The sequence below is a fragment of the Syngnathoides biaculeatus genome, chromosome 11 (assembly GCF_019802595.1).
Source record: "Syngnathoides biaculeatus isolate LvHL_M chromosome 11, ASM1980259v1, whole genome shotgun sequence".
NCBI lineage: Eukaryota > Metazoa > Chordata > Actinopteri > Syngnathiformes > Syngnathidae > Syngnathoides > Syngnathoides biaculeatus.
This window is the reverse complement of record NC_084650.1, coordinates 12234818-12260905: the sequence shown is the minus strand read 5'-3', so window position 1 is coordinate 12260905 and position 26088 is coordinate 12234818. Positions and strand designations below refer to the sequence as shown.

The 26088-nt window shown below is 44.6% G+C and overlaps 2 protein-coding genes and 1 long non-coding RNA gene across 20 annotated transcripts in view; 2 read left to right on the top strand and 1 right to left on the bottom strand.

The window, feature by feature from the left end:
• Positions 1–1424: 1424 nt before the first annotated feature.
• On the bottom strand, positions 1425–22208 carry adgrg4a (adhesion G protein-coupled receptor G4a). 2 transcript variants are annotated; one of them, XM_061835704.1, is made up of 27 exons: positions 21996–22208; positions 21768–21896; positions 19625–20260; positions 18052–18149; positions 17904–17965; positions 17794–17821; positions 16526–16563; positions 16268–16407; positions 14671–14756; positions 14523–14593; positions 14420–14447; positions 14305–14327; positions 14077–14225; positions 13008–13137; positions 10875–10969; positions 10574–10790; positions 10178–10343; positions 9930–10082; positions 8828–8974; positions 8488–8533; positions 8257–8360; positions 7042–7163; positions 6695–6963; positions 5306–5411; positions 2234–2517; positions 2040–2126; positions 1425–1961 (listed from the first exon to the last, which is right to left on the bottom strand). In XM_061835704.1, exons 2-27 carry the CDS (start codon positions 21835–21837, stop codon positions 1831–1833), a joined length of 3486 nt encoding a protein of 1161 aa, XP_061691688.1. In that variant the 5' UTR covers positions 21838–21896; positions 21996–22208; the 3' UTR covers positions 1425–1830. The 2 variants fall into 2 exon arrangements, with proteins under 2 accessions (XP_061691688.1, XP_061691689.1); XM_061835705.1 differs by lacking the exons at positions 21768–21896; positions 21996–22208 and having other exon boundaries at positions 18056–18149; positions 19625–19863.
• On the top strand, positions 2382–6844 carry LOC133509073 (uncharacterized). Of its 2 annotated transcripts, none has more exons than XR_009797221.1 (5): positions 2382–2464; positions 3364–3475; positions 4174–4254; positions 4344–4452; positions 6712–6844. It is a non-coding gene; the product is annotated as an uncharacterized LOC133509073 (long non-coding RNA). The 2 variants fall into 2 exon arrangements; XR_009797220.1 differs by having other exon boundaries at positions 2420–2553.
• Positions 22209–24449: 2241 nt separating the features above from the next.
• map7d3 (MAP7 domain containing 3) overlaps positions 24450–26088 on the top strand; it is a 31912-nt gene continuing 30273 nt past the window's right edge. For all 16 annotated transcript variants that reach the window (XM_061835728.1, XM_061835727.1, XM_061835724.1 and 13 more), the window contains exon 1: positions 24450–24592. In XM_061835728.1, coding sequence (XP_061691712.1) covers positions 24547–24592 — 46 coding nt within the window. In that variant the 5' untranslated portion in view covers positions 24450–24546. The remainder of the gene's footprint in view (positions 24593–26088) is intronic.

The window sequence follows — 26088 nt, the reverse complement described above, 5'->3', positions numbered from 1 at the left end:
GAGCGTGGCTGTTTGTCTCGATGTGCCCCGCGATTGGCTGGCGACCAGTTCAGGGTGTACCCCGCCTCCTGGCCGTTGACCGCCGGGATAGGCTCCAGCACTCCCCGCGACCCTCGTGAGGATAAGCGGCTAAGAAAATGGATGGAAAATGACACTTTCACCGGTAATAAAGTCGGGTGTTGCGGGAGGAGCAAACCGAGCGCGCCACTTAAAGCTGCTATTATTATTATTATTCACGCTACATTAACGATAACTCCACCAAGCCGGATGTGATTTTCGCCAACTACCGCAGAACGAAATGAGCTGGCAATATTTTATGATAATCCTTTTAATCATTTAAAGTATTCACTTTCATTTCCACGGTTTTCTTCCGCTCCAGACCGTGTTATTTAACCTTTCGTGATAGTTAGTGGGGTGCAGTTCATTCAACTCGGTCTTGGTTAGTTAGTTAGTTAGTTAGCTAGTTAGTTAGCTTGTTTGAAAGGCGGAAACCAGTTCTGGGTGTACAGCTGGGATTGGCTCCAGCACTCTTTGTAGGGATATGCGGCTAAGAAAATGGATGGATGGAAGAATCAGGGAATACTCACGGTACTAGTCAATAATCAGGGTTAAAGTACTGTGTACTCATCTATCCATCCATCCATTTTCTCAGCCGCTTATCCTCACAAGGGTCATGGGGAGCGCTGGAGCCTATCCCAACCATGGGCAGGAGGCTCGGTTGCCAGCCAATCAAGTACTGTACTGTATACTCAAAATAATAATAATAATACCAAGTTTGCTCATCGAGTATCTGAGTAAAATATGGTAGACAATAATCAGAAGAAAAGGGTGAAAGTAACATCAAGCGGGAGAAAGTAGGCTCGACAAGACAAAGTTACAAATAAGTACAGAAATGTAAAGCTTGAGGCACGTTCGGGTTTTAGCAGGACCACTACAAATCAGGCTTGATGCCATTTATTATTATTGTATTGTGTATTATCAAATGTACGTCGAGAGATTTGACAGCTTGCAAAAAAATACAGTATCGAGATACAACTTTTCACACGCAGATTGACATTTCAATAACGGTATCGGGAATATTTGTAGAGAACAGGATTTATGTTTTGGACAAACAACTGCAGTTAATACTGGGAATGGTGTGAATATAAATGATTACTTATTAATTTTTTTTTTGTATTTGCGAGCACATACTACTCCTGTACATTGTTCCTGATTTATGTACTGTTGGGTTTAATTTGCGGCCACTTTCCTTTATGCCGACAGGCTTCAAGCCTCACTTCTTCTGTCTTTACAATCTATTTCCCGACCTTTATTGAGCCTAGGAACATATTTTATATATAAATAAATAAATATATATATTATATATATATATACATATATAGATCTATAAAAAAATCATGACAACCCCCCCCCCCAAAAAAAAAATGCCACAAAAGTTAGTACAGAAATTAATTGTGTACTTCCTGCCGTCTAGTAGAAGGGCATTTAATTTTAACGACTGTCGCTATATGTTGTCGACAAAGATCCCGCCGTGCTTTGAGATGCGAGTGAACTGATTCGGAGATTTTTCGAGATACGAGCCGTCGTTCTGCTGAATACTGAATAGCATCAGTATGCAGGTAGTGGGGGTCATAACGCGTTAAAAATGGATATTTGAACACAAACAGTGGCGCAATGCATGTAGACTGGTAACATAGGAACACCCACAGGCATATATTCTTTATCCTCTGCGAAGAACTGACTAATATTACAGCAGTTTACTGAGGTTTCATCCTTTACATTCAATTTCACGCATGTGTCTATTTGCCTCGTTAAACTTTAGAGGCACGCTTAGGCCCCCTGGCGGTTTTCTGGCCCATCTTCCGATTCCGAAGTGTTCCTGATCGAGGTGTCCTTTACAGACGAGCCGGACTTGATAAGATTCTCCTTCCCGCGCGGGCCTCCCGCTGCCCCGCTGCAGTCTGAACACAAAACACACGAACTTGACCTGAACGGCGCACCCAACGCGCCGCTCACTCCCTTGGCGAGAAGTCGCGTACCTGAACGGTCGCCGCAGCACAAATGCGTTCGCCACTGTTTCCTCACGTCTTCTTTCATCAGACAGTGGAAGAGAAAAACGAAGAACCCTGCGCAAGAAAAAATCTTGTCGCTATCAGCACCAAACTGCTGCTTTCTTTCTTTCTTTCTTTGCAATCCATCTCGAGGTTTATGATTATTATTATGTTATCCATACCCTGCAGAGTATTGAAGATGACGAACAGATACATCATGGCCACTTTGCCGGGTCCAAAGGAGAAGAAGCCGATGAGCCAGGTCAGGCCCAGCAGAACGGTGAGGCCGGCCACCGCCCTCAACTCCCGCAGGGCGCCGCGTCCGCCGCTCGACGTCTTTCTGTCGACGCCCATCCGCCGGATCTTCAGCAGAACCACCACGAACACGGAGCCGTTGCTCAACAGGACGAGCAGTAAGAAAGCCACCACCGCCACGTAGAAGACGATGTCGTTCTGCAGCCAGCAGCTGGGATCAAGCAGTCAGTCAAACGCGGTTTGCAAAGTACTTTTTGTTCATATCATGCATTTTTTTTTAAAAATTGTTAGGATCAAATTTATTACGCTTGCCCGAATCGCCATTTCAATGGGCAAGTTGTGTTCAAACATTAGATGAGACGGCAATAAACGTGGCCCGAGGGCTTGTGTTCATTTTCACAGCAAATTTCTAATTTTTTTTGTTTTAATCCAACTCTTGGCCAAAATGTCATTTATCTTTAGTCATAATTTTGTCATCTAAATTGTATGCGTGAGTCTAGTTTGTGTTGACAAAAACACCCGAAGAGTCCTGCCGTAGATTTTTGTTGACTGATATTAAAAGTATGTGCAGGGTGATATGTCAACTTTCCCTTCTCTTTCTGTAAGTGATTATTATTGTACTGTACATTAAAAGTCCAAACAGGGATCTGCTGGCTCCCTCTAGTGGTACATGAAGAAATCACAATTAAACGTGATTTTTTTTTCCCTTTCTTCTTCTTCGGTTTGGACATAAAATTGCTATATTTAGCTCAAGTTCAATACATATGCAATTAAACCTTTTGAACAGTTTTCAAATATTTACTATGGTACAGTGTTAATTTGGCATGGTGGAGCAGCTGGAAAGCATTGGCCTCACAGTTCTGAGGTCCCGGGTTCGATCCCGCACCGTGTGGAGTTTGCATGTTCTCCGAGTGCCTGCGTGAGTTTTCTCCGGGCGCTCCGGTTTCTTCCCACATCCCAAAAACATGCAATATTAAATTGGACACTCTAAATTGTCCCTAGGTGTGATTGTGAGTTTGACTATTTGTCTCTTATGTGCCCTGTGATTGGTTGGCAGTTCAGGGTCTGCCCGTTGACAGCTGGGATAGGCTCCAGCACTCCCGTGACCCTTCTGAGGATAAGCGGCTAAGAAAATGGATGCATGGATGGATGACATTTTTTTTATTTAGGTAAGTTTCGATTATTTGTAGAAAATGACAATTTCACAGGTAATAAAGTCGTGTGTTACGAGAGGAACAAACCGAGCGTGACACTAGCTAACCGGCTAACTAACGTAGCATATTCACGCTACGTTAACGATAACGCCACCAGCTGGGTGGGATTTTCACGAACTACCGCAGAATGAAAATCGGCGCGTATCTGATCTATCAGCCGGCAGGTTTTTTTTTTTTTTTTGGTGATAATCCTTACCGCACTATTTAAACTTTCACAATAGTTTGTGGTGTGCAGTCAAGTTAGTTCATTAGCTTGTTTGAGACGTGGTTTAAATGATGAAACTTGCACACTCATGTGAGATATCAAAGTGATGCGCTAAATAAGTTTTATTCCCACGCCTGCAGGCTTTCAACAGAGGACTCATGTGGTGATTTTGCTTTTTATCGACCTTCACTGTTCACTTTTTCATTTCTATAAATAATGTTTGTTTTGTAATGGCCCGCGAAGGCAAATCACGCGTGTCGACTTCCGCAATTCCTGTGAAAAATCTGTACAAGCATTTCAAATTGTCATATCATGAATGAAAGTATTGAGGTATTGCAAGTATTTTTGTTACCAAATCTCAACAATAGTTGAATTGCTGATTTCAAAAGTAGTTCATAAATTTGATCCGTAAATATGATGAGGCGATTAAAGATTTTCATGATTTCAGTCATAACGGACCTCCAATGCGGCCTGTGACAAAAATGAGTTTGACACCCCCCTCCGCCCCACTTTGGGTTATTTTTGAAAGGTTAGTCGTGGTTTTTTTTTTTTTTTTTTTTCGTTCAAATGTGATGGTGAATTGTATTAAACGGACCTCTGCTGTCGCCGTTCTGACAGATGGCGGAGCAAATGGAGCGCGACGAGAGGAAGAAGCCGAAGGGCGCGGCGCAGTCAAACAGCAAACGTTACAGTGCAGTGGAAAAGGTCCGACACGAGTGGATAAAAGGTGACACAATTAAAGCCATCTTTAAAGGTCCCCTTCCGTCACAATCCTTTTTTTCTCCCCTGACCGTTTTATGCATTACATAGGTCAAAATGAGTCTATGACATGATTTAAGGTTGACTCTGAAAAGCAAGAGAGCCGAGGTGGCATGTCGGTGCCCGTTCGGTGTATCTTTGAGAAGCACAATTCACCAAGTGCTCGATTGTAGGCCGGGAAAGACGAGAGTGGACATATTTTACCGGAACTAGCTGATAATGAATGCAAGTTTTGTTATTTCATCGTTAACATCCACAAACACATTTCTTTCAGTCTCGTTGTAAAAGACAACAGGCGCGCATTCCGCGTGTGTACATTTTACGCAACTCCCAACGAGGGATTAAAGTCTGAACTCGCCATCGAAGGACTTGCAGATGAGCGGTCAGTTCCAAGATCTTTTTTCCGTATTACACTCAGAGAAAATAAGTGATCAGTTCTAAGCAAAGCTCATTTACGTGCAGAAAAGAAAAAGTGGAATACGCTGGGAAAAGGACGTTTGGACCCTTTCCAACCAAAATTATCATGCAGACAAGATAAATGGACATTAAAGACGATTCAAAGTTCCAATCAATCTTAAAAAAAAAGAAAAAAGTGATGTAACGCCAACTTTAAACCTGATGATGGAGGTCTGGTTCCAGTCTGAATTCTACATTTATGTAACCATTTGTAGAAAACAGTCCACAATTGAGTGATGGCAAAACATTTGCATTTGGCGCTCATATTTACCACCACCACCCCTCGTGTCATGCCTCAGTTTCCATAGTTAGGACTTAATTTGCACGCTAATATTTTCGCACCGCCTGTAGTTGGGAGTACTTACAACTGGTAGTTAGAACTCATCTTGGCTGCGGCTTCTGCGTAGTGAGTGTCGCCGTAGGCGTCTTTGTCTATGACCAGCACCAAGCTGACTATCACCAGAGGAACACCTGGAAAGAGACCACAAGCTGTAGAAACATTTCCACGTCACAATTAGCATCTAATTATTTTTCTTTTAACGCTCTGACTTCAGTGGGCTCGGCCTCGTTGTGTCTTGTACCAACTGTAAAAACACTGACATCCTATAAAGCACTCATGACAAATCCGTGTGGACGCCACAGAACATCAGGTGTGCTTCCAGGAATTAGCCAGTTTCGTTGAATTGGTCTTTAAATTGTTCCTTTCTTATAAACAGGAGGTGGGAAAATGGAAAAAAAAATCAAGAAAGAAATTACATCTGCTAGTAGTGCTTCATTAGGATCAAAAGGGGTAAACATAGGAGCATGTATCCCCTTCGGGGGCGTGAGTTTGAAATCTGCTCTCTGATTTAATGGGACAGATATGAAGTACCGTATGAATTTTTTTAAGAAACGTTGGCCAGTCCAGTAGTCAAGTATAATGTGACTTCAAAGGGTGGCAGTAAGCAATTGAACTTTGGTAAGCATCACATCTGTCAGGAAATCACCTCATTCGCCAATGTGGATTATTTCATTTTGTATTTCATTTCTAGTTTTGCGCTTGGATCAAATGGAAAAACTCACAGCTTTCCATAATAACGGTTCTTCACCAAAAGCTCATTTTTTAACATTTTTCAAAGCTTTTTCAAAATCTGTAATACTAAGACAACTAAATATAATAATAAAGCATTTTATTTTATTACTCCCACTCCCATTTAAATTAAATATATTTTTATTTTGTACTCAAGTATTTTTTTGTTCTTTTTATGCAAACCTTTTGATACTTTTGATTGAAATTGTATTTTATTTTTCTTTGTAATTTTTTCATTTTAATGTGACGTATTGCTAACCCATTTTAAATTTGCAAATAATTATCCCAAACTTAATTGTATTTAATGTTGTAATGTTCTATCCAATTTGTTGTTTCAGATGTAATTTTATTGAGATTTTTTTCTTACTTGGTATTTTTAATTAATTTCATCAAATTTTGAATTTTCATTTTTTTTATTTTATTACATTTTAAGTTTTCAAAAATGAAATTTGGGGGATTTTTGTTCTGTTGTAGGTTATTGTATTTTTGTTTTATTTCATTTGACATTTTCGTAGAATACATTTTTTAACTGAATATTTTTCCAAGTTTCTTTTTATTTGTTTTGTGTTAAATGTATTAAATACATGTTTAATTTTATGCTGATCCAAGCACTTTGAGCGCCTCGAAGGTATTAAATCGCTTTGACGTGAACGTCTTTGATTGGAATCTCCCGTCTTTTTCTTACCCCACCCGACGGCGCAGAACTTGAGGATGTAAGCGGACACGTAGGTGTTGAAGATCTTGACCAGGGCGAAGTACATGTGGACGGCCTCCAGGGCCATCCAGGCGAAGGAGGCCAGCAGGAAGTAGTGCAGCGCGGCGCCGGCGAAGATGCACAAGCTGTAGTCGGAAAAGGACGAGAGCCACGAGTCCAGCAGGAAAAACATGTTCAGACCCAGCAAGGCGGACGACAGATTGATGAGGATTTTCGACGGATAGTCACGGCGCAGCTTTCTGGAAACAGGTGGATGACACAGAGCGTTGAATGCTACGCGCCAATGACTTCGTTAGCTTTGCATGCAGATGACTCACTCAAAACCCAGGTAAGTGACGAGTGTGATCCCCAGGAAGATGGCGGAGAAACCGCAGCCGATGTTCGAGATGACGCTTAAAATGCGGCTGTCGCCCTCGCTGACGGGCGTTCTGGACACATCCTGAAAATAGCGCAAAACACATTTGTATTCGTAGCATCCATCCATCCATCCATTTTCTTAGCCGCTTATCCTCACGAGGGTCGCGGGGCGGCTGGAGCCTATCCCAGCTCTCGACGGGCAGGAGGCGGGGTAAACCCCGAACTGGTGGCCAGCCAATCGCAGGGCACAAAGAGACAAACAGTCGGACTCACAATCTCATCTCGGGGCAATCTAGAGTGTTCAATTCATGTTGCATGTTTTTGGGATGTCGGAGGAAACCGGAGTGCCCGCCCGGAGAAAACCCACGCAGGCACGGGAAGAACACGCAAACTCCGCACAGGCGGGGCCGGGATTTGAACCACTGTGAGAGCAACGCTTTACAGCTGAGGCACCGTGCCGCCTGTATTCATAACATAAAGACACAAATATGCGGACGCCTGAAAAATCTCTTGGAGAACATTTCGGAGGGGTGTCCAATTAATTTTTTGACGCGGGGTCACATGGTAGTGAGGGTTTCCCTTGGAGGCCCATCATGACCGCCAACCCTCACAAATGCATGACTGTATCATATTGTCATGCATACACATCATATAAATGGATAACTAGTTTTAAATCGGGTCGCTGATGGTGTAGTGGGACACACGCCTGCCTTTGGTGGGGGCAGCGAGGGATCGATTCCCGCTCAGCGATGGTGTCGATATCTGCCCTGCGACCGACAGGCGACCATTTCAGCGGGTAGTCCGCCTTTCGCCCCAAGCTTGCTGGGATGGGCTCCGGCTCTCCCGTGACCCTTATGAGGATAAGCGGGTCGGATGACGGATGGATAGTTTTACATCCAGAAAACAGCAAAACATTATTCAATCAACCATTTTTGGATTAGTGAGAAAAGGGGGGTTGCTTACATAAATCGAAAGAAAATCCAACATGCGATTTTCTAAATACAAAAATCAATTTAATCTTCAATAAAGTTTACGTGAGAATCGTTAACACGTTAAAAAAAATCAGTCTGCGGCAACATAAAATATCTGCTTATGCCATCAAAGACAATGTAAAAACATGTGGGGGGGGGGGGGGGGGGGTTTGGATACTTTTAAAAAGTACACTTGTGACTCACCAGCAGGACAGCGAAATGCGTGAGATGCTCACACAGGCAGCTGGTCCGATCAGGCGAAAGAGTCCGGGTTTCGCAACCCGTGCTGCTCCAGCCCCCTCGCCCACCTGACGGACACACATTACTAACGTGGCTTATCAGCAGGCAGACAAATCCATGCACTTTTATTGAACTTTTCCATCAGGAAGTTCAGTTAATCTGGCCGTAACCCTTCGAGACTGAGTAGAAACTCACCATTGTCTTGAAAATCCCAAAATACACACAGCACCGTGTCATCCGGCTAAAAAAAAAAAAAAAAAAACAGCAACAACAAATGCATGACAAGTGTGCTGAAAATTTGTGCAAATCCCACACTTGAACGCTTCAATGCGACCCACCAATAAATGTACACAAAAGTAAGCTAGAGAACAGCAAGTAAACGGTTACCAGTTAGCATGCATTCAAAATTTTAAAGAACGTCAACTGGCGTCAACTTCAGTGACCCCCGTAAAGGTTGTCGTGGATTTGAGTTTCATCCAGAAATTTCCCCCCTGAAAGCAAAATGTCCCGAAGATTTTGATCTATGTGGTCTCACCCTCTTGGCTTGGCGGTGGTGCAGCGTGATCACCACCCTCTCGGAGTCGTCCAGGTCGCTGACGTGGCTACCGTTGATGCTCGCGGACACGATAAAAGAGTTCAACAGCAAGTTGCTTTGCGTTCTTGCGTCGGCTGTGTCGGGGTCCTGTCGCGTATACCAAACATTTGACATGAATGTGTCACTAAAGAAGGAGAAAAGGATCTCTCCAGGTTCAGCCAGACAGAGGGATAGAGATGGGAAGGATGTGCAGCAAGGATAGCGATGGAAATATGTTGACTGGTGCCACTAGTGTGCTAAGTAGATGGAAGTACTTTGAGAAATTCATAAATGAAGAAAATGGGAGAGAAGGTAAAGCAGAAGAGGCGAGCGTGAATGACCGGGAGGTGGCATTGATTAGCAAGGGAGAAGGTAAAAAGCCACTGAACAGAATGCAAAATGGAAAGACAGTTGGCCCCGATGACATACCAGTGGATGTGTGGAAGCAATTTGGCGAGGTGGCTGTGGAGCTTTTGACCAACTTATTCAATAAAATACTAGCGGGAGAGAAGATGCCAGAAGAATGGAGGAAAAGTGTGCTTGTCCCCATTTTTAAGAACAAAAGCGATGTTCAGAACTGTGGAAACTACAGAGGGATAAAGATGAGGAGCCACACAATGAAGTTATGGGAAAGAGTAGTGGAGGCTAGTCTCAGGACGGAAGTATCTGCGAGCAACAGTATGGTTTCAAGCCTGGAAAGAGTACCACAGAGGGTTAAATGGAAAAAGATGACACGCTGTGGCGACCCCTAACGGGACAAGCCGAAAGAAAAAGAAGAAGAAGGAGCCTTTGTTTGGGAGCTGATTCGTTTACAACCGGTTGAGACCACCTGAACGCGCGGCACTCACCGGCCTCCCTGGACAAGGCGAGGACGTTGCAAATAATTACTAGAGACCACTGTGTAGTCAGCAAAACATTCTGTGGCGACTGTAATACCCTTCAGCTGGTATTAATCTATCTTTTCATATACGGTAATCATCATTTATTGTCTGGAAAGATAGTGGGATGCGGTTCCTGTTTGCAAATAGCTCGCGGGTCACGTTCAAGATTCAGTCTGGCGTACCTGGAAAAGGTCTTGTGTCCCGTAGAACTGAAAGTGGACCCGAGTTTTATTCCCTTTTCCAGGTGGAAGGAAGTTGTAGAGCGCAGATGGTAGCGATATGGTCACATTCGCCTCTTGGATTGGTTTGCCTTCAAAAGTCTGGTTGACAAATACCTGAAAAAGACCAAAGTCGGCCATTCCTTATTAGATGTACACAAACGCGCCCAAACGAGACATTTTAGTCGATTGCGCCGCGTAGCGGGAATTACACTCGGCTCCGTGAACGAAGAGACGGAGACCGCGCTGAACGTGAGGCCTTCGAATCCCTGAGGATCCACGTCGATCATGGACAACGCCAGTGAAGGGGCCGTCAAACTTAGTGATTCATTTGGAAAATCCATCGTATTGCCCATTTTATCGGTCAGGGTGAGGACGCTTTTTTTTTTTTTTTCGGCAAAAGGAGAGATGAATAAAAGACCATTAACATAGTGCTTCGTTGTAGGAAAATCAAAATATTTGTTGGATTTTTGAGAAAAATCAAAGCAAAAAACAAATGCATTTATGTTGTTCAGTATACAATATAAGTACTGACCATCCAAGATGCAGGGCTATGCAAGGGTGTCACCATTTATGCAAGAGAAGAAAGATGATTCCGTTTTGGTTACCTGACAGCCACCGGTGCCACGTCCGTCTCGGAAACCAAGATGTCGGAGAAAATCCTGACGATGTTGTCGCCCAGTGTCGGCGTGACGGTGGTGACGTTCACCACCTGGTTCAGTTTCTCCACCACCGTGTTGAGCTCAGAGGGCGGAATCTGCGTGGCGTTGCCCAGCGTGGCGTTTACCAGGCCCTGGATTATGTCCACGACCTCGGCGGCGTTGTCTGGATGTCAACACGCGTGCAGTTCCCTTTTTCCGTTCACGGGCTTCCGTTTGGAAAAGCTAAATGGAGGTTTTCTCCTCTTACCAGTGGTGACCGTGATGTTTTCAAGGTCAAGTGGGGTGCATCTCGTCATGTCCGGTTGGGCCCAGCTCGTTGTGTCGTTTTCAATGTGTAATTCACTGAATGCAATCAGACGACAGACAAATTACCATCACGTATTTTGTCCGACGTTTCGCCGTGGCGCAAACCTACAATGGCACCACGAGTAAGTTATGACACCAAAAGCGGAGAACTCAGCCTGATCTCAGCCTTCTTCTTCTCTACTGCCCTAATTTAAATATGATCCGTGATATAAGTCACTTTGAAGGGAGATGGAATTTGAGCCGTAATTTACATTCGGACAGGCAGGCTGGTAATTCATACATAGTTAACGTGATTATGTAGGGAACGGCTACATAACTGTCCTGTTTTGTATCCACTTTATCCACCTTTGGCTCCTCTGATTGGTTGCGTCCATGTAGAAGACCCACTTGTATGCTGGCAGCGCTTCTTGGGAGCGGAGAGGCAGCCGGAGATCTGTAGTGATGTAGATAAGCTCGGGAAATTCGAATTGTCTGATTTCCGGCCACTCGACAGGTCCGACTGACGAATCGCACCATCACACCTCTGGCTCTCCCTTTCGACACTCGCCATTCAATCACAGGGGATGGTCTTCAAGCAACTAAACGCCCGGACAGCATGTTCCCCTCCGGAATTTCAATAGACCCGTAGAACTGCGGTGAAGTCCCATCCTTCTTCAAATCCGCCAGGAATATCCCTATCCCCAGCAAACCTGTAATCTGCCTGAATGACTACAAGGTTTATCGCCCTGGCAGCTGTGGTCGTGAGGTCCTATGAACCCCTTGTGCTGGACCACCTAAAGAATGTCACAGGACTTCTGCTGGACCCCCTGTCATCGGTGACATCAGTTGATCAACATGGCAATGCACTTCATAGAACACCTATGCGATGGTCCTGTTTGTGGACACCATCATTCCTGAACACCTCTCTCCAAACTCCTTCAGCTCAGTGTCTCGGCTGCCGTCTGCCAATGGATTTAGACTGTCCTGATAGGCAAGACACAGCAGGTGAGGTTCAGGGAAACCGCCTCATCCACAGACCGTCAGCACCAAGGTGCCCTAAGGATGAGTCCATTCTCCGCTGCTCTTCTCTCTCTAAACGAACAACTGAACCTCACTCCACCCAGCTGTCACACTCGTAAATTTTGCAGACGACACCGCCGTCATTGGTCTCGTCAAAAACTGTGACGTGGAAGTGGAAGTGAAGCGGTGCGACTGGTGGTCTGGTGTGCCCAACACTACCTGGAGCAGAACACGCTCAATACAGTTGATATGTTCGTGGAATTCAGGAAGAATCCTTCACCAACCGCCCTGTGTCGATCTTCAAGATGGCCTGTCAGGACCTGGAACTCCATCCTGAAAAAGGCCCAGCAGAGCACGTACTTCCTGTAACTGCAGAGGCGCCATTGCCCTCTCACAGGAGCAGTTGGAGCACTTCTACAGCAGTCGTCAGTCCCGTGTTCATTCGTCACGGTCTGTTTTTCTATATCCCACTTTAGGCCAAAGAATGGGAAAGAGCCGAGGCGTCTCCATGGAAATAGATTGTTCTGACCCAGGTTAGAGGCATATGGATAAATCAAATAGACCCATATAAAAAACCAGTCTCATCATATTTCATCGTCGTCCAAGATAAACGTTGGTTGAGCCGACTGAGACCCAGGTCGAGGCTATATCGCGCATAACTGGGTCAGCCTTATTGCCCCAGTGTCTACATCATAATTTATTGATGGTTTTTAATATTTACTGTAGGATTCACGGTTGTCACGTGCCTCACATTTCTGAGGTTCTGAGTTGTAATCTTAGCTCTGGATGTCCGCTGTGGAGATGGCATTTTCAGCACATGCTTGCTTTATTAATGATGGCTTGAATTATTATTTTCCAGAGGTGTGGATATAACTTTAAATGGCTGTTTATAAGTGCCCTGTGAGTGATTTGGACCAAGGTCTATCTTGCCTCTCGCCCAAAGTCAACTGGGACAGACTCCAGCTCATCCGCGACCACGTTGAGGAGAACTGTTATATATGTTCAACGGAGAGATGGAGGAATATTTACCAAGTTAAAAGTTGACACTGAAGTCATACTTCTAATGAGATCTTACCAAAGCCTGAAGGCTCGCGCCCAGCTCGGTTTTCTGCATCCCATCATCTGATCAATTTGAGGAAAGGTTTCAGGCCAAATGTATTCGCCGTAGATCGTCGACATCAACTCTTCCGCACAATTTCTCGGAACTGAAAGAGAACATAACGTATCACGCTCATGTTTCGATGGGCTCCGGCATGACCTGTGAGGATAAGCGGCTTGGGAATTGGAGGGATGTTTACACAATAAATACAGTGGAATCCAAAGGTCATGCGTCCCCTGAAGTTGCACAAAACTTTGGTCGTCGCCATAATAAGCGACAAAGAGTGGAAGACGTCAGTTTGGTCAACAGAAAAGACCATAAAAGTATTAACTATGGGAATGTGCTTTGCTTTTGGTTTGGCCTTTTTTTTTTTTTTTTGGAGGAAAGTTGGGCTGGGGGTTGGGGGTGGTGGTGTTGTACCTTATCAGATCCACTGTAACTGCATTTGTTTTTTATTAAAAAATTGTTCGAACAGTACAGAGCAATGGAGAGTGTGGTAAGGAAGTGAAGAAACGGGTCCAAGCGGGGTGGAAGAGCTGGCGGAAGGTGTCTGGTGTGTTATGTGACAGATGAGTCTCCGCTAGGATGAAGGGAAAAGTCTATAACACAGTGGTGAGGGTGGCCACGATGTACAGATTAGAGACGGTGGCACTGAAGAAACAACAGGAAGCAGAACTGGAGGTGGCAGAAATGAAGATGTTGAGGTTCTCGCTCGGAGTGAGCAGGTTGGATAGGATTAGAAACGAGATCATTAGAGGGACAGCAAGAGTCGAGATGTTTTGGAGACAAGGTGAGAGAGAGGAGACTTCGATGGTTTGGACATGTCCAGAGGCGAGAGAGTCTGAGGATGGCGCTGCCAGCCAAAGGAGGGAGAGGAAGACCAAAGAAAAGGTTGATGGATGTTGTCAGGGAGGACATGAGGACAGGAGCTCTTAGAGAGGAAGATGCACGAGATAGGCTGAGATGGAAAAAGATGACACGTTGTGGCGACCCCTAACCGGACAAGCCGCAAGGAAAAGAAGCTTGAACTCAGCAGTGTACCTACATATTTGTTTGAGGTCCAGATCTGTCGACTGAATAACAACCGAGCCGTTTTCATATTCATACTTGAGCGTCAAGGTGGCATTTATAAAATACAGGATTTCCTCAATCTGGCTGGCGGCGTGATCCTGAACATGGAAGTCACATTTGTATCTGTCGGCGAAACACACATCGCACGCCGTTTTTATGCGAAGACGAAACCGACCGAGCGACGAACAGAAAAGTCACCTACTGTTTGGGTTGCGCTTGAAAACGCTACGAGAGAGGAAACCGGAGGGTTATATTATTTAAACATGAATGTTAATTCACTGAACATTGCTGTACGTCCTTTTCACTGCAACACTCACCATCTGTGCATTAAATCCCTCCGGGCTCCTGTGAACACACGAAAAAGCTCAGAAAGGACTTTCGAAATCCAAATAAGCTTACAGATGAGTCATTGTGACACACCTCCGGGCAACATCTTCTATGACGACGTTCAACACGTGCGCAGTCCTGTTCACTTCCAGCGTTTCTTTCAACTTTTCACACAAGAGAATTTATTGAGCGCCAATTCCATAGAAATACACCCTCATAGATTTGTTTATCATGATCTTACCCAATGCTCAATTATTTCTTCTGGTTTTGCAGCGCTGCCAGTGAGGTTCAATTGAAGCGAGACCCTCAGGAACACATCTGGTTGGACTGCAGGGCCGTAACCCAAAAAAAAATAGCACAAATTAAGGGTCACAAACATGATTACCTCGGGCCTGCTGGATTGTGATTTCCTTCTGGATTGTTGAATAAGTCATCACATAGATATTTATATGTTTAAGGTCGTCACGAAAAAGTAAATATCATACAAGGCAGCCCTAGAAAACATGAATGATTTTTAATGGTAATTTCGTTTATTGAGGAATAAAAAAATCAATTAACTGTGGGTATTGACATGTTTGGGAAAACCTGAGTTCATTTTGACTAACAACACCCAAGCTCGATTCCCTCTAGACTGGTTCAAAGAAGAAAACATTTAAATAGAACCTGTCTGACTAAAGGAGATCTAAAAAAAAAAAAAACACAACAACAACAAAATGCCACATCCCAAACAAATTCAAGAACATGATCCCAGGCAAAAACAAGAAGAGATGAGAAATTAAGTAATTCACATAATTGGGGCAGCTACGTGGGTCATCCAATGACCGGTGAGATCACGATTCAAATCTGCTGTCGACACCAAACCCTAAATTGCTCGCGCTAGATCAGTGTAATCTATTTACCATCCATCAGTTTGGAAAGGGGTAAAAAGCTAATTGCTAAAGCTTTAGGACTCCAGAAAACCCGGTGAGAGCCATTCTTCACAAATGGAGAAAAGGTGAAACAGTTGTGTGAAGCAATGACTCATCCAGGAGATTACAAAGGGACCCAGGACAACATCTAGAAAACTGCAGGCCTCCGTTGCCTCGGTGAAGGTCAGTGCTCTTGACTTAACATTCTCGAAGCTGTCTCTCTAGTTATAGCTGACATAAATGTAACACGGGATCTCAGACAATGATGTCTGGCCCACAGTCCATCGCGGTAGTGGTACTGTGGTGGTCTGGGGCTGCTTTTCTCCTTCGAGACCTGGACGACTTGCCGGGATTAACGAAGCCGCGAATTCTGCTTTTTACCGGAAAATTCCGGAGCTGCGGTCGGCCATCGGTTTGTCAACTCGAGCTGATGCCCACTCGAGGAAAACTATCCAAAGCGCACTATCGAGTCAAATTCTGAATGACGAAGGAGAAAAACAAAACAATAATAATATTCAAGGTTGTCCTAGTTAAAGTCCGGACATGAATCTGACTGAAATGGTGTGGTGTGACCTTAAATATGTGGGAAAACACTCCAGTGTGCTGAATTAAAAAGAAAAGTAGACCAAAATCTCACAGAGACGTGAAAAACTCATTGCCAGTTCTACAAAATGTTAGAATCCAGTTGCTGCTGTTCTGGGTGGGCCTACCACTAATTAGGTAAGAGATTCATTACTTTTTTAATATATTTTTTTTTTTTGCCCTCAATAAATCAAATCACCATTTATAAACTACACGGAATTGAAATTGAAATATTTGGCAAATGTACACAAACGTATGTACTTCAGGCCAATCGGCATAAAGTCGAGCTAGTAGTTGAATAATATGACATTAATAGGATAACTTTGGTTGCTTCTGATTCCAACTCACCCACGGGCAGTACACGGACGCTGTTCGGTTCCACCACCATGTCAAACGGGTCATTAAAGAAGATCGTACTGGAAATGCTGGCCTGGACGACTTCAACACTGCTCGCAGGATCCACCAGGATGTCGACCTCAGCGCTAAAACTCGAGTGACAGAAATTAAATAAAAGTTTTGAGTTACAAGCGCGGCCATGTTACGAACTAAACTCGTGTGCCAAGGCTCCAAAGTATTTTTCATATTGGAGACTTCAGTTGTGCTTACCTTTTGTTACAGGTTGTCGTTGGCTCGGCTTTTGACACCTGGAAAATCCAATGAATTTAATTAATTCATACAGTTAAATGAATTAAAAAATGTAAATATCAACCTTTAATAAATTACATTTTCCATCCATCCATTCATTTTCTACCGCTTCTCAGGGTCGGATCGCGGGGGAAGTAGCTTCATCAGGGATACCCAGACTTCCCTTGCCCCAGCCACTTCTTCCAGGTCTCCCGGAGGGATCCCGGAGTGTTCCCAGGCCAACTGAGAGACATAGTCTCTCCAGCGTGTCCTGGGTTGTCCCCGGGATCTCTTTCCGGTGGGACACACCCGGAACACCTCACCAGGGAGGCGTCCGGGAGGCATCTCTCAATGCGGAGGAGCAGCGACTCGACAGTGACCCCCTCCCGGATAACCGAGCCTCTCACCCTCTCAGGGAGAGCCCGGACACCCTGCGGAGGGAACTCATTTTGGCCGCTTGTATCCCGGATCTTGTTCTTTCGGTCTCGACCCAGAGCTCGTGCCCATGGGTGAGGGTAGGAACGTAGATCGACTGGTAAATTGAGACCTTTGCCTTTCGACTTAGCGCCCTCTTGACCACAAAAGACCGATACTAAGTCCGCATCACTGCAGATGCTGCACCGATCCGTCCGTCGATCTCCCGCTCCATTCTTCCCTCACTCGTGAACAAGACCCCGAGATACTTGAACTCTTCCGCTTGGGGCAGGATCTCATCCCCGACCCGGAGAGGGCACGCCACCCTTTTCCGACAGAGGACCACAGCCTCTGGTTTAGAGGCGCTGATTCTCATCCCAGCCGCTTCACAGTCGGCTGCGAACCGCTCCAGTGAGCGTCGGAGATCGCGGCTTGATGGAGCCGACAGAACCGCATCATCTGCAAAGAGCAGAGATGCGATGCCGAGGCCACCAAACCGGTCGCCCTCTACGCCTCGGCTGCGCCTAGAAATTCTGCCCATAAAAGTTGTGAACGAAATCGGCGGCAACGGGCACCAACTCCCACCGCAAACGAATCCGACTTATTGCCGGCAATTCGGACCAAACTCTGTTGGGCGGTCGTACGGGGACCGAACAGCCCGTGAAAATTACATTTTCTCACTACAAAATTTGAATGTTACATTTTTTTTTTTGCAGATGCCCTGTTCCTTTAAGTTGATTTTTTTGTCATCTCTGGCAAATCACTAGATGGTCTGTGTTGTCTTTGAGGTAGTATTACTAGAGTACTTATTTAACGTGACTGCCGACATACTCTACCTGAGGTGGTTGCGCGTCGCATGTACGACTGTTCGGGGAGGAAAGAAAAAAACTTCAACTTCTGATCACGTGACTTGTGTTAAAAAGGTTAAATCTCGTCAAGAAGTTACCTGGCAGATGAGTGGACAGATACATCGCTGACGGAAATGCCAAGAGGGAAAATGTTTTCCAGCTGATACGAGATGACGAAGGTTAATTCAAGGCAAATCTGACAAAATAATAATCATAATAATTCACACGCCGCTATTCCCTTCATACCCACTGTCTCGTGATTTCCTTCATCGACTCTGAACAATTTTCCGTCTGATTTGTGCTTGTGAAGGCTGTCTGCATTCTGAGTTTGAAGGAGGACCATGCTAGGGAAAAGAAAGGACAAATACACGTAAACCTATCCAAATAAAAGATTGTATTTTAATTGTAAAAATGAAAATAAAATGAAGCATCGTCCGTACGCAGCGGCACTAGGCGCACCTCTACAATAGAGCTCGTGGACCTCCGTCACCGAAGTCACGTGACTTTGGTGGACTTTGACTTTGTCGGCGTGAAAATGCGTCTGATAGCACGAGGTCTTGCCTTTGTTTGTAATTACAGAGGTCAAACGTTTCCTGTAGTTGTTCACCAGGTTTGCACACACTGCAGGAGGGATTTTGGCCCACTCCGCCGCACAGATCAGACGGGTCGCGGCTGGGCCTTTCAACATGACAATGACCCGAAGCACACAGCCAGGAAAAACCAAGGAGCGGCTCCGTAAGAATCATATCAAGATTCTGGCGTGGCCTAGCCAGTCTCCAGACCTAAACCCAATAGAACATCTTGGGAGGGAGCTGAAACTCCGTGTTTCTCAGCGACAGTCCGGAAACCTGTCTGATCTAGAGAAGATCTGCGTGGAGGAGCGGGCCAAAATCCCAAACCTGGTGAACAACGACAGGAAACGTTTGACCTCTGTAATTGCAAACACAGGCTTCTTCTTCTTTTCCTTTCGGCTTGTCCCATTAGGGGTCGCCACAGCGTGTCATCTTAGATGAACACACATTTGTTTGGTACAGTTTTACGCCGGATGCCCTTCCTGACGCAACCCCTCTGCGTTTTAGTCGGGGAGAGAGAAGCTTACAGCACCTGGTATTCCCAGGCGCTCTCCCATCAAAGTACTAACCAGGGCTAAACCCGCTTAGCTTCCGAGATCTGACGAGATCAGGCGTAGAATTGCAAACAAAGGCTACCGTACCAAATATTACCATTGGTTTTCTCAGGTGTTGAAATACTTATTTGCAGCTGTATCACACAGATAAATCGTTTAAAAAATCATACATTGTGACTTCTGGATTTTTCTTTTTCGATGATCTCTCTCGCCGTGAAAATTTCAGACCCCTCCGTGATTTGTAAGTGGGAGAACTTGCAACATAGCGAGGCGTTCAAATACTCATTTTCTTCACTGTAACTACACCGATGCTAGTTTGTTCGGCCAGTCTGTGACGTTTTACGTTGGCCGTTAGCGTTAAACGAGCGGATTTGTAAATTATGAGATTGGTCAAACACACAATGAGTAATTTTCTTTGTTTTTGATAAATACTTCTGTTTGTTGTTGATAGTAAACGTCAACCGGCACTGGCATTTACCAGCTTGCAGGATCTTTTTTTATTTCAAAATTTGCTCACGATTCTGCCAAACTTTGCCTCGTTGCGAAGTAACTTGAGCTTATCTAGAAAAACTCGCAAGGTGGGGTCCCTTGTATCTTTGAGGCGTGTTTTTCGGTGGCTCCGAGAGCCTCCGTCCGCAGGACCCCTGGATCAATAAAACGAGCGAAATACAATATCGTTGAACGTCTTCGTACCGCAGCGCAGGTTTGCGTCTTCCTCCGGGGAGCAGTTGTACTTCCACTGGCGCTGGTCCCAGATCACGACATCTCCGTCCGCGCACGAGCACCCCCGCAGCTCCTCGTTGTTCCATGCCCTCGCCCACATCCTGAACTGGCTGATCTCCCCCAAGAGGTTGCTCCCTTCCTCCGGTTTCACGTACCCGCTGGCGTCCACATAATGAGACACCCCCAGGGTCAAAGTGCCGTTGGGGGCCAAACGCCTGCGTGCGTAGGCGTCCGAGAGCGAGGCCTCGTTGACCATAGTCCCGTTCACAAAGAGCTGCAGCCTATTGGACTCACCAGACCAGGTGAGACAGACTGAATACCACTGGTGCACCTTCAATTCCAGGTCCAGGTGCCATTCTTGGCCGAAAATCCGCACCAGCAGCTGTGCCCCCGTTCCCCCTATGCCCAACTCCACGTGTTTCCTCCCCGGAGCTTTGTAGACAAAAGCGGTCCATTCTGTGTCATAGGCACGTCGCATCAGCAGGCACGCGGTCAGGTCCCGGAGGGGCGGCACCACGGTACCCGGCTTGAGCTCCCACAAACATGGCCGGAGTCTGAAGTGGGCCTTCTGGCCCCACAGGCTGCTGCTGCTGCTGCTGCCAGAAGCTGACACAAACACAGATGATGTCAGACATTACTTCCTTGCTAAATCAGCAATCAATCAAAGCCTCAGAATGGAAGCAAGACTTTGACCCCAAAAGGCAACGTCCTTCCTTGCCTGGCGCCACCTTCAACTTTGAATTTCCACTCAATTAAGACGGGAAATGATCGGGTTGAAAGGGGCTCTCATACCTTTATCCATCCGTCCATCAGTCATTTGCAAAACGTGTTTGTCAAGGAAACGTTTTAGCATTTGCAAAAACTTTCTTTTCAAATGGAGAATTCAAATTAAGATCGTCGCCCACCACACACTTGGCGATGAAGGTAGAAAATAAATCCATCCATCTTCTTTGCCGCTTATCCTCACGAGGGTCACCGGGAGTGCTGGAGCCTATCCCAGCCGTTAACGGGCAGGAGGCGGGGTACACCCTGGACCGGTCGCCAGCCAATTGCAGGGCACATGGAGAAAGATAAGGGGGGGGGGGGGGACTCACAATCACACCTAGGGGCAATTGAGAGTGTCCAATTCATGTTGCATGTTTTTGGGATGTGGGAGGAAACCGGAGTGCCCGGAAAAAAAACCGCGCAGGAACGGGGAGAACGTGCAAACCCCACACGGGCGGGGCCGCGATCGAACCCGGGTCCTCAGAACTGTGAGGCCAATGCTTTACCAGCTGAGCCACCATACCACCTGAGCTAGAAATATGAAATTAATTAATAATATTCATATCATTCATTAAATTATGTATAATTAATTTATATATTGCATATTAACATTGGATAAATAATTACATTAGTATATATAATTATTCTATATTTTATATATTATAATTGTTTACATTATTACAATAATGACGTTAAATTAATATGTTAATCATATTAATTAATTTATTGTTTAAAAAATATTTGCTATTTCCTTGTCAGAAAAAAAACAAAAATAATTGCGCTTTTCTGGAAGATTATAAAAGCGAAAAAAGTGCAGCATTGATGTCATGTCATGGAATTAAAGCGACTGGCAAACGTCCAAAGCAATGAACAACAGCTGCATATTTTGAAAGGATCGATATGTATATATAAATATATTTTGAATCAGATTAATCACACTCACGCGACCTTCATTTTTTTATGTTTTTTTTTTTTTTTTTTTTTTTCAAAAGTCAGAGTCACCGCACTTATCTATGTGCTGGCGCTACGCATTAATATTGATCATTGACCTCATGACATCCTGCGCCACATTTCAGATATCCATCCGTAGTTATGGTCAAGGAGCATAAATGGTAATAAAAAAAAATGGTATAATTAATTTTAGTCGATACATGATCATTGTGATAGTTAAAGCTTTAACTTTGACAGCCTTATGAATAACATATACAGTGTATTGTGGTATCGAAGTGCTGAATTTTAGTCGCAAAAATGAATTTGGCTGAGCATTTGATCTCGGCAACGGCATCTCTGGAAATTCTCCAGTCGCTTGAAAAAGAATTGGCACTCATCGCCGAGTCACAAGTCTTACGTGATGCCAGAAGACACACGGAGAGGAGGAAGCAAGCGTTCAGGGAAGACAAATTTGTTCCGCGGTTCATTGCAGCAGAAAATTGAAACAAACGTCTGAAGCGACCCGAAGCGCTCAAGTGGACGTCAGCTACAACACAACACACACAAAAAAAGAAAAATTAAAAAAATTGCATTCAATCTTCAACAACAAGAAACTCAAAGGTTGTCTCGTGGGATTGAAACTTACCATGATGGCCTCCTCCAAATCCTTCAACGTGAAAAATGATGATTATTATTGTTAGAGAAAGAGATTCAGCTGTTATGTCTTCGTGTCAGGGAGCAACGGTTACGCTTGTGTGACCTCTTTTTAGAAGTCATCCTCCACACCTTTACCTTGTTCACTTGGTGGAGTTACTCATTAAACGGGCAATAAACATCATCGGCAAGTAGGACAACGGTAAACCCGGCGGAGTTTTTCACATCATAAAACGCGCAACGTTAATAATTCTCCGACTTTGTTGTCATCTCACTTCACGTCAAACAAATCTAATTGCTCCTCCCGTGTCGCGTTCCAGGCCAGAGTATGTTTGCCTTTTTCTCAGTCCAATTGGACCTCTGATGTGTAAAAGTACAGTTGAAATGTGAACATTGTTGTGATCAATACACCCTCGAGGATCAATTATGGGGAGCTATAAAGCCACTTGCTGGTCAAACAACACGACATATTATGATTGCGACTTAACGGCTTCTCCCGTCTGGCCTTCATCATTTCGACAGATATTTCATTGTTCATCCGTTTTCACAGCCGCTTATCCTCACAAGGGTCACGGGGAGTGACGGACCTAACCGGCACCATAGAACCGGACGCCTCATTTTTTGGGGGAGTCGATATTAAATGGGATGCCAGCCGACTGTTTATTGTGTCCGAGAAGCGAAAAAGCCCCCGTGGTGAGAGCATGTGAGACGGGCCAGAACAGAGGCGTCAGTGTTCCTGTTGAGAGAGCGAAAAACTCAAGTGCGATCAGAAGATGTGATGTTTGCTCACTTGGACGCGTTCTTCGATCGGACCGGGAACATTTCTTGGGTTTTCAACCTCAGCAGATTCCTTCCATCCGGGTAAGGGTGATAATATTTCTCTTGGCCTTTCACTTGGTGCTTTTAAACAAGTGATAGCGACGTCTTACATAATCGATATTAATTTCTAAATTATTTAGATACACGGTAGATTATATTAAAGCCAAAAAATTATCTTGAATACTTGTACTTCATATACTTCATGTACTTTCCTCCCATCTATAAAGCAATTGATCAAAACGTGTGGGACTAGTATTGCTATTCGCACATAAACACCATCTAATACACGGGTGTCAAACTTGAGGCCCGGGTGCCAGATATGGCCCACCATATCATTTAATGTCTCAATTTCATGTTTCTTGCTAAATGGATCCCTTATTTTCATTTTAGCAGATAATCTGAACTGAAATTGCCAATTTTCTTCACTTGTACATATATAACAACCCCACCAATCCCTTCCGATCCTTAACAGAGCAATAGTTGTATACTTAAATATTTGTTATATTGTCATTGCGGTGGAACAGTTGGTAAAGCGTTGGCCTCACACTTCTGAGGACCTGGGTTCAATCCCGGCCCCGCCTGTGCGGAGTTTGCATATTCTCTCCGTGCCTGCGTGGGTTTTCCTCCAGGCACTCCGGTTTCCCACACATCCCAAAAACATGCAACATTAATTGGACACTCTAAATTGCCCCTCGGTGTGATTGTGAGTGCAGCTGGTCGTCTCAACGTGCCCTGCGATTGGCCGGCGACCGGTTCAGGGTGTACCCCGCCTCCTGCCCGTCGACAGCTGGCTAGGCTCCCAGTGACCCTCATGAGGATAAGCGGCAAAGAAAATGGATGGATGGATATTGCGGTTACTTTAAATTCAACTCATTGTTGGAATTGCAATTTTTATGTTCTCACTGACCTATCAGGTAAGTTGATCACGTCTCTTGTATTCTGAATTGACCAAAAAATACAACATCAAACGAGTAACATTTTTTTAAAATATGTACTTGTGCCTAATACACTGCTTTTTGTCTTGGAAAGCTAAGTTTCTTCGGATGATTTTTATTTTTTAGCACAGCTTTTCCGGACGCAGTGAATTGGTGCAATGACAGGGCCGCAAAATCCAACTTATTATTTTTATTCAAAATAAATAAGGGCGATGCTGTACCAGTGGCAAAAATAAATAAATAAATTACAATAAATAAATAACGTGCAAGTCAAAAAGACTGTTAAATGATCAAATGAATACATGACGGAAGCAAGGTTTATAAATTTTTGGGAGTTTCCATTTAATTAATCCAATAATTTGTAGTAACCTAACATTTAGACTAGAGGGCGCGTCGGACTCATTTTCAAATTCTCCATGATCATGAGCGCGTTTATGAATAAATCATTTGTGAAATACCCGTACTTTTTTATTTCATATGTAACAACGTCATTAGTTTTAGATTAGTCGCATTCGTGAGTATGTATTTATTTATTGGGATGGGGATGTCTTGAGTCGCTCGGCTCGCACGACGTTTGTTTCCCTGGAAACGAGAGCAGAGTGGTTCCTCCTGGGTGTCATTTGGGCTCTTTGACGTCCACGTCTCCTCCTCGGTGTCGGTGTCGGTGTCGCTTCCCAGTTTGCTCGCTCGCTCGCTCGCCTGCCTGCCTGCCGGTCGCCCGCGATGTGTTAGAAAAGAAGAAGGGGTTGGGGAAAAAACAAGACACGCTCAGGAGTCAAACTTGGAGAAATGGCGGAGGCCGCTGTGACTCTGAAAGGCTTGCGGACTCAAATGGGTGAGGAAATGATTAAATGATTGACCCGCCATTGCTTTTGGTTTGACTGAGTTGTGCTATTTTTTTTTTTTCGTTTTTCTATTGTTTTTTTGTGTGTGTGTGTGTCCGGCGGTGATTCGAACTGCATGACTCCCCCCCCCCCCTCCCCCGAGCCGGGGCTAGTAAAGCTAGCTTTCTTCTCCGCGACGGTGGACGAAAATTTGACACTTTTATTCCCATACTTTAACATTTTGCCATAAATATAACGCGACAATGTTGGGACTTTGCTGTCACGTCCTTCCGGCGAACTTAGCGAATCGTCTTAATAGCACTCACGGCTAAATGCTAAAATGAGGTTCTAAAGTGTATCTTTTTTTTTTTTTTTTTTTTGCCGGTGTGGTGTTAACATTTATTTCTCCCCCTTAAAAAAAAAAAAAAAAACAACAACTTGCACTTACAAACGTCACGGTTATTGTTGAACAAAGTGAGTCAAAATGAATGACTTGTTGGTGCTTAGTTTCGGCGATGTAGCCGCGTTAGCTCACCGGAGGAGCTCATCCCATCAAGAGGAGTTAAGTGTTGTCTGTCAAGTGTGCTTTGCACTCATTCTACTCCGGATACAACTTTATTTTTTGCAGTTTGCCTTGAAAGAAGTTCTTTTTTTTTTTTTTTTTTTTTTTTAGCTGGAGCTCATCTGAGTGCCAGCGTGGTGATTGCTTTCTTGTCCCCCTTTCTCGTCATGCCCTTTGGCTGCTGCTGTGGCTGTATGTTGACATATGGCATAACCCTCTCCTTTATCTATGCAGTGTTACCATAACAATGCCTGACCTGATTTTTTTAATTATTATTATTATAATTATTATTTGCTCTTAAAGCATCAGTGTCACAGATGCAGGGAGAGCCCATGCATTGATAAGGGCTGCGTGCCAATAAAATGAATGCTCACTGCTTCTGTGGGCTTTTATCACTGCTTCTGTCAGTTTGTGCAAGGGCATGAATGCACAGTTTGTTTTGGCTGAGGGAGGGGGAAAGGGGGGGGGGCTGACAGCTTTTTAGTGTTTCACAAATACGAGCGAAGAAGCAGGTCTAAATGCATAGGCGTGGGCGTAGGTGGGTATTACCCCTGGCAACAAGTCGTCACATTTACTGCTGATGTTCTTCCTGCCCCCCCCCCTTTCCTTTTCCGTCCAGTCCTTTCACTCTGAAATCTTCCTCCACTCAGACTTGTCGTTTTATGAAAATGCAGTAATAATGACCAAGATATCGCCGATTAATGACAAACGACTGCAAGTACTCTAAATCAGTGATTTCCAAACAGTGTGCCGGGGGTACATTAGTGTGCTGTGAGCGCTCTTCAGGTGTGCCGTGGGAAGTTATCCAATTTTATGTAACTGCTAAAAAAAAACTTTATTCAAAGAAATAATCTATCTTTATTCATCTTTTTATGCCAGTGAGCCACAATGACAGACAACAACAAAAAATCCTCTTCTATTAGATGGCAGGAAGTACATACAGTA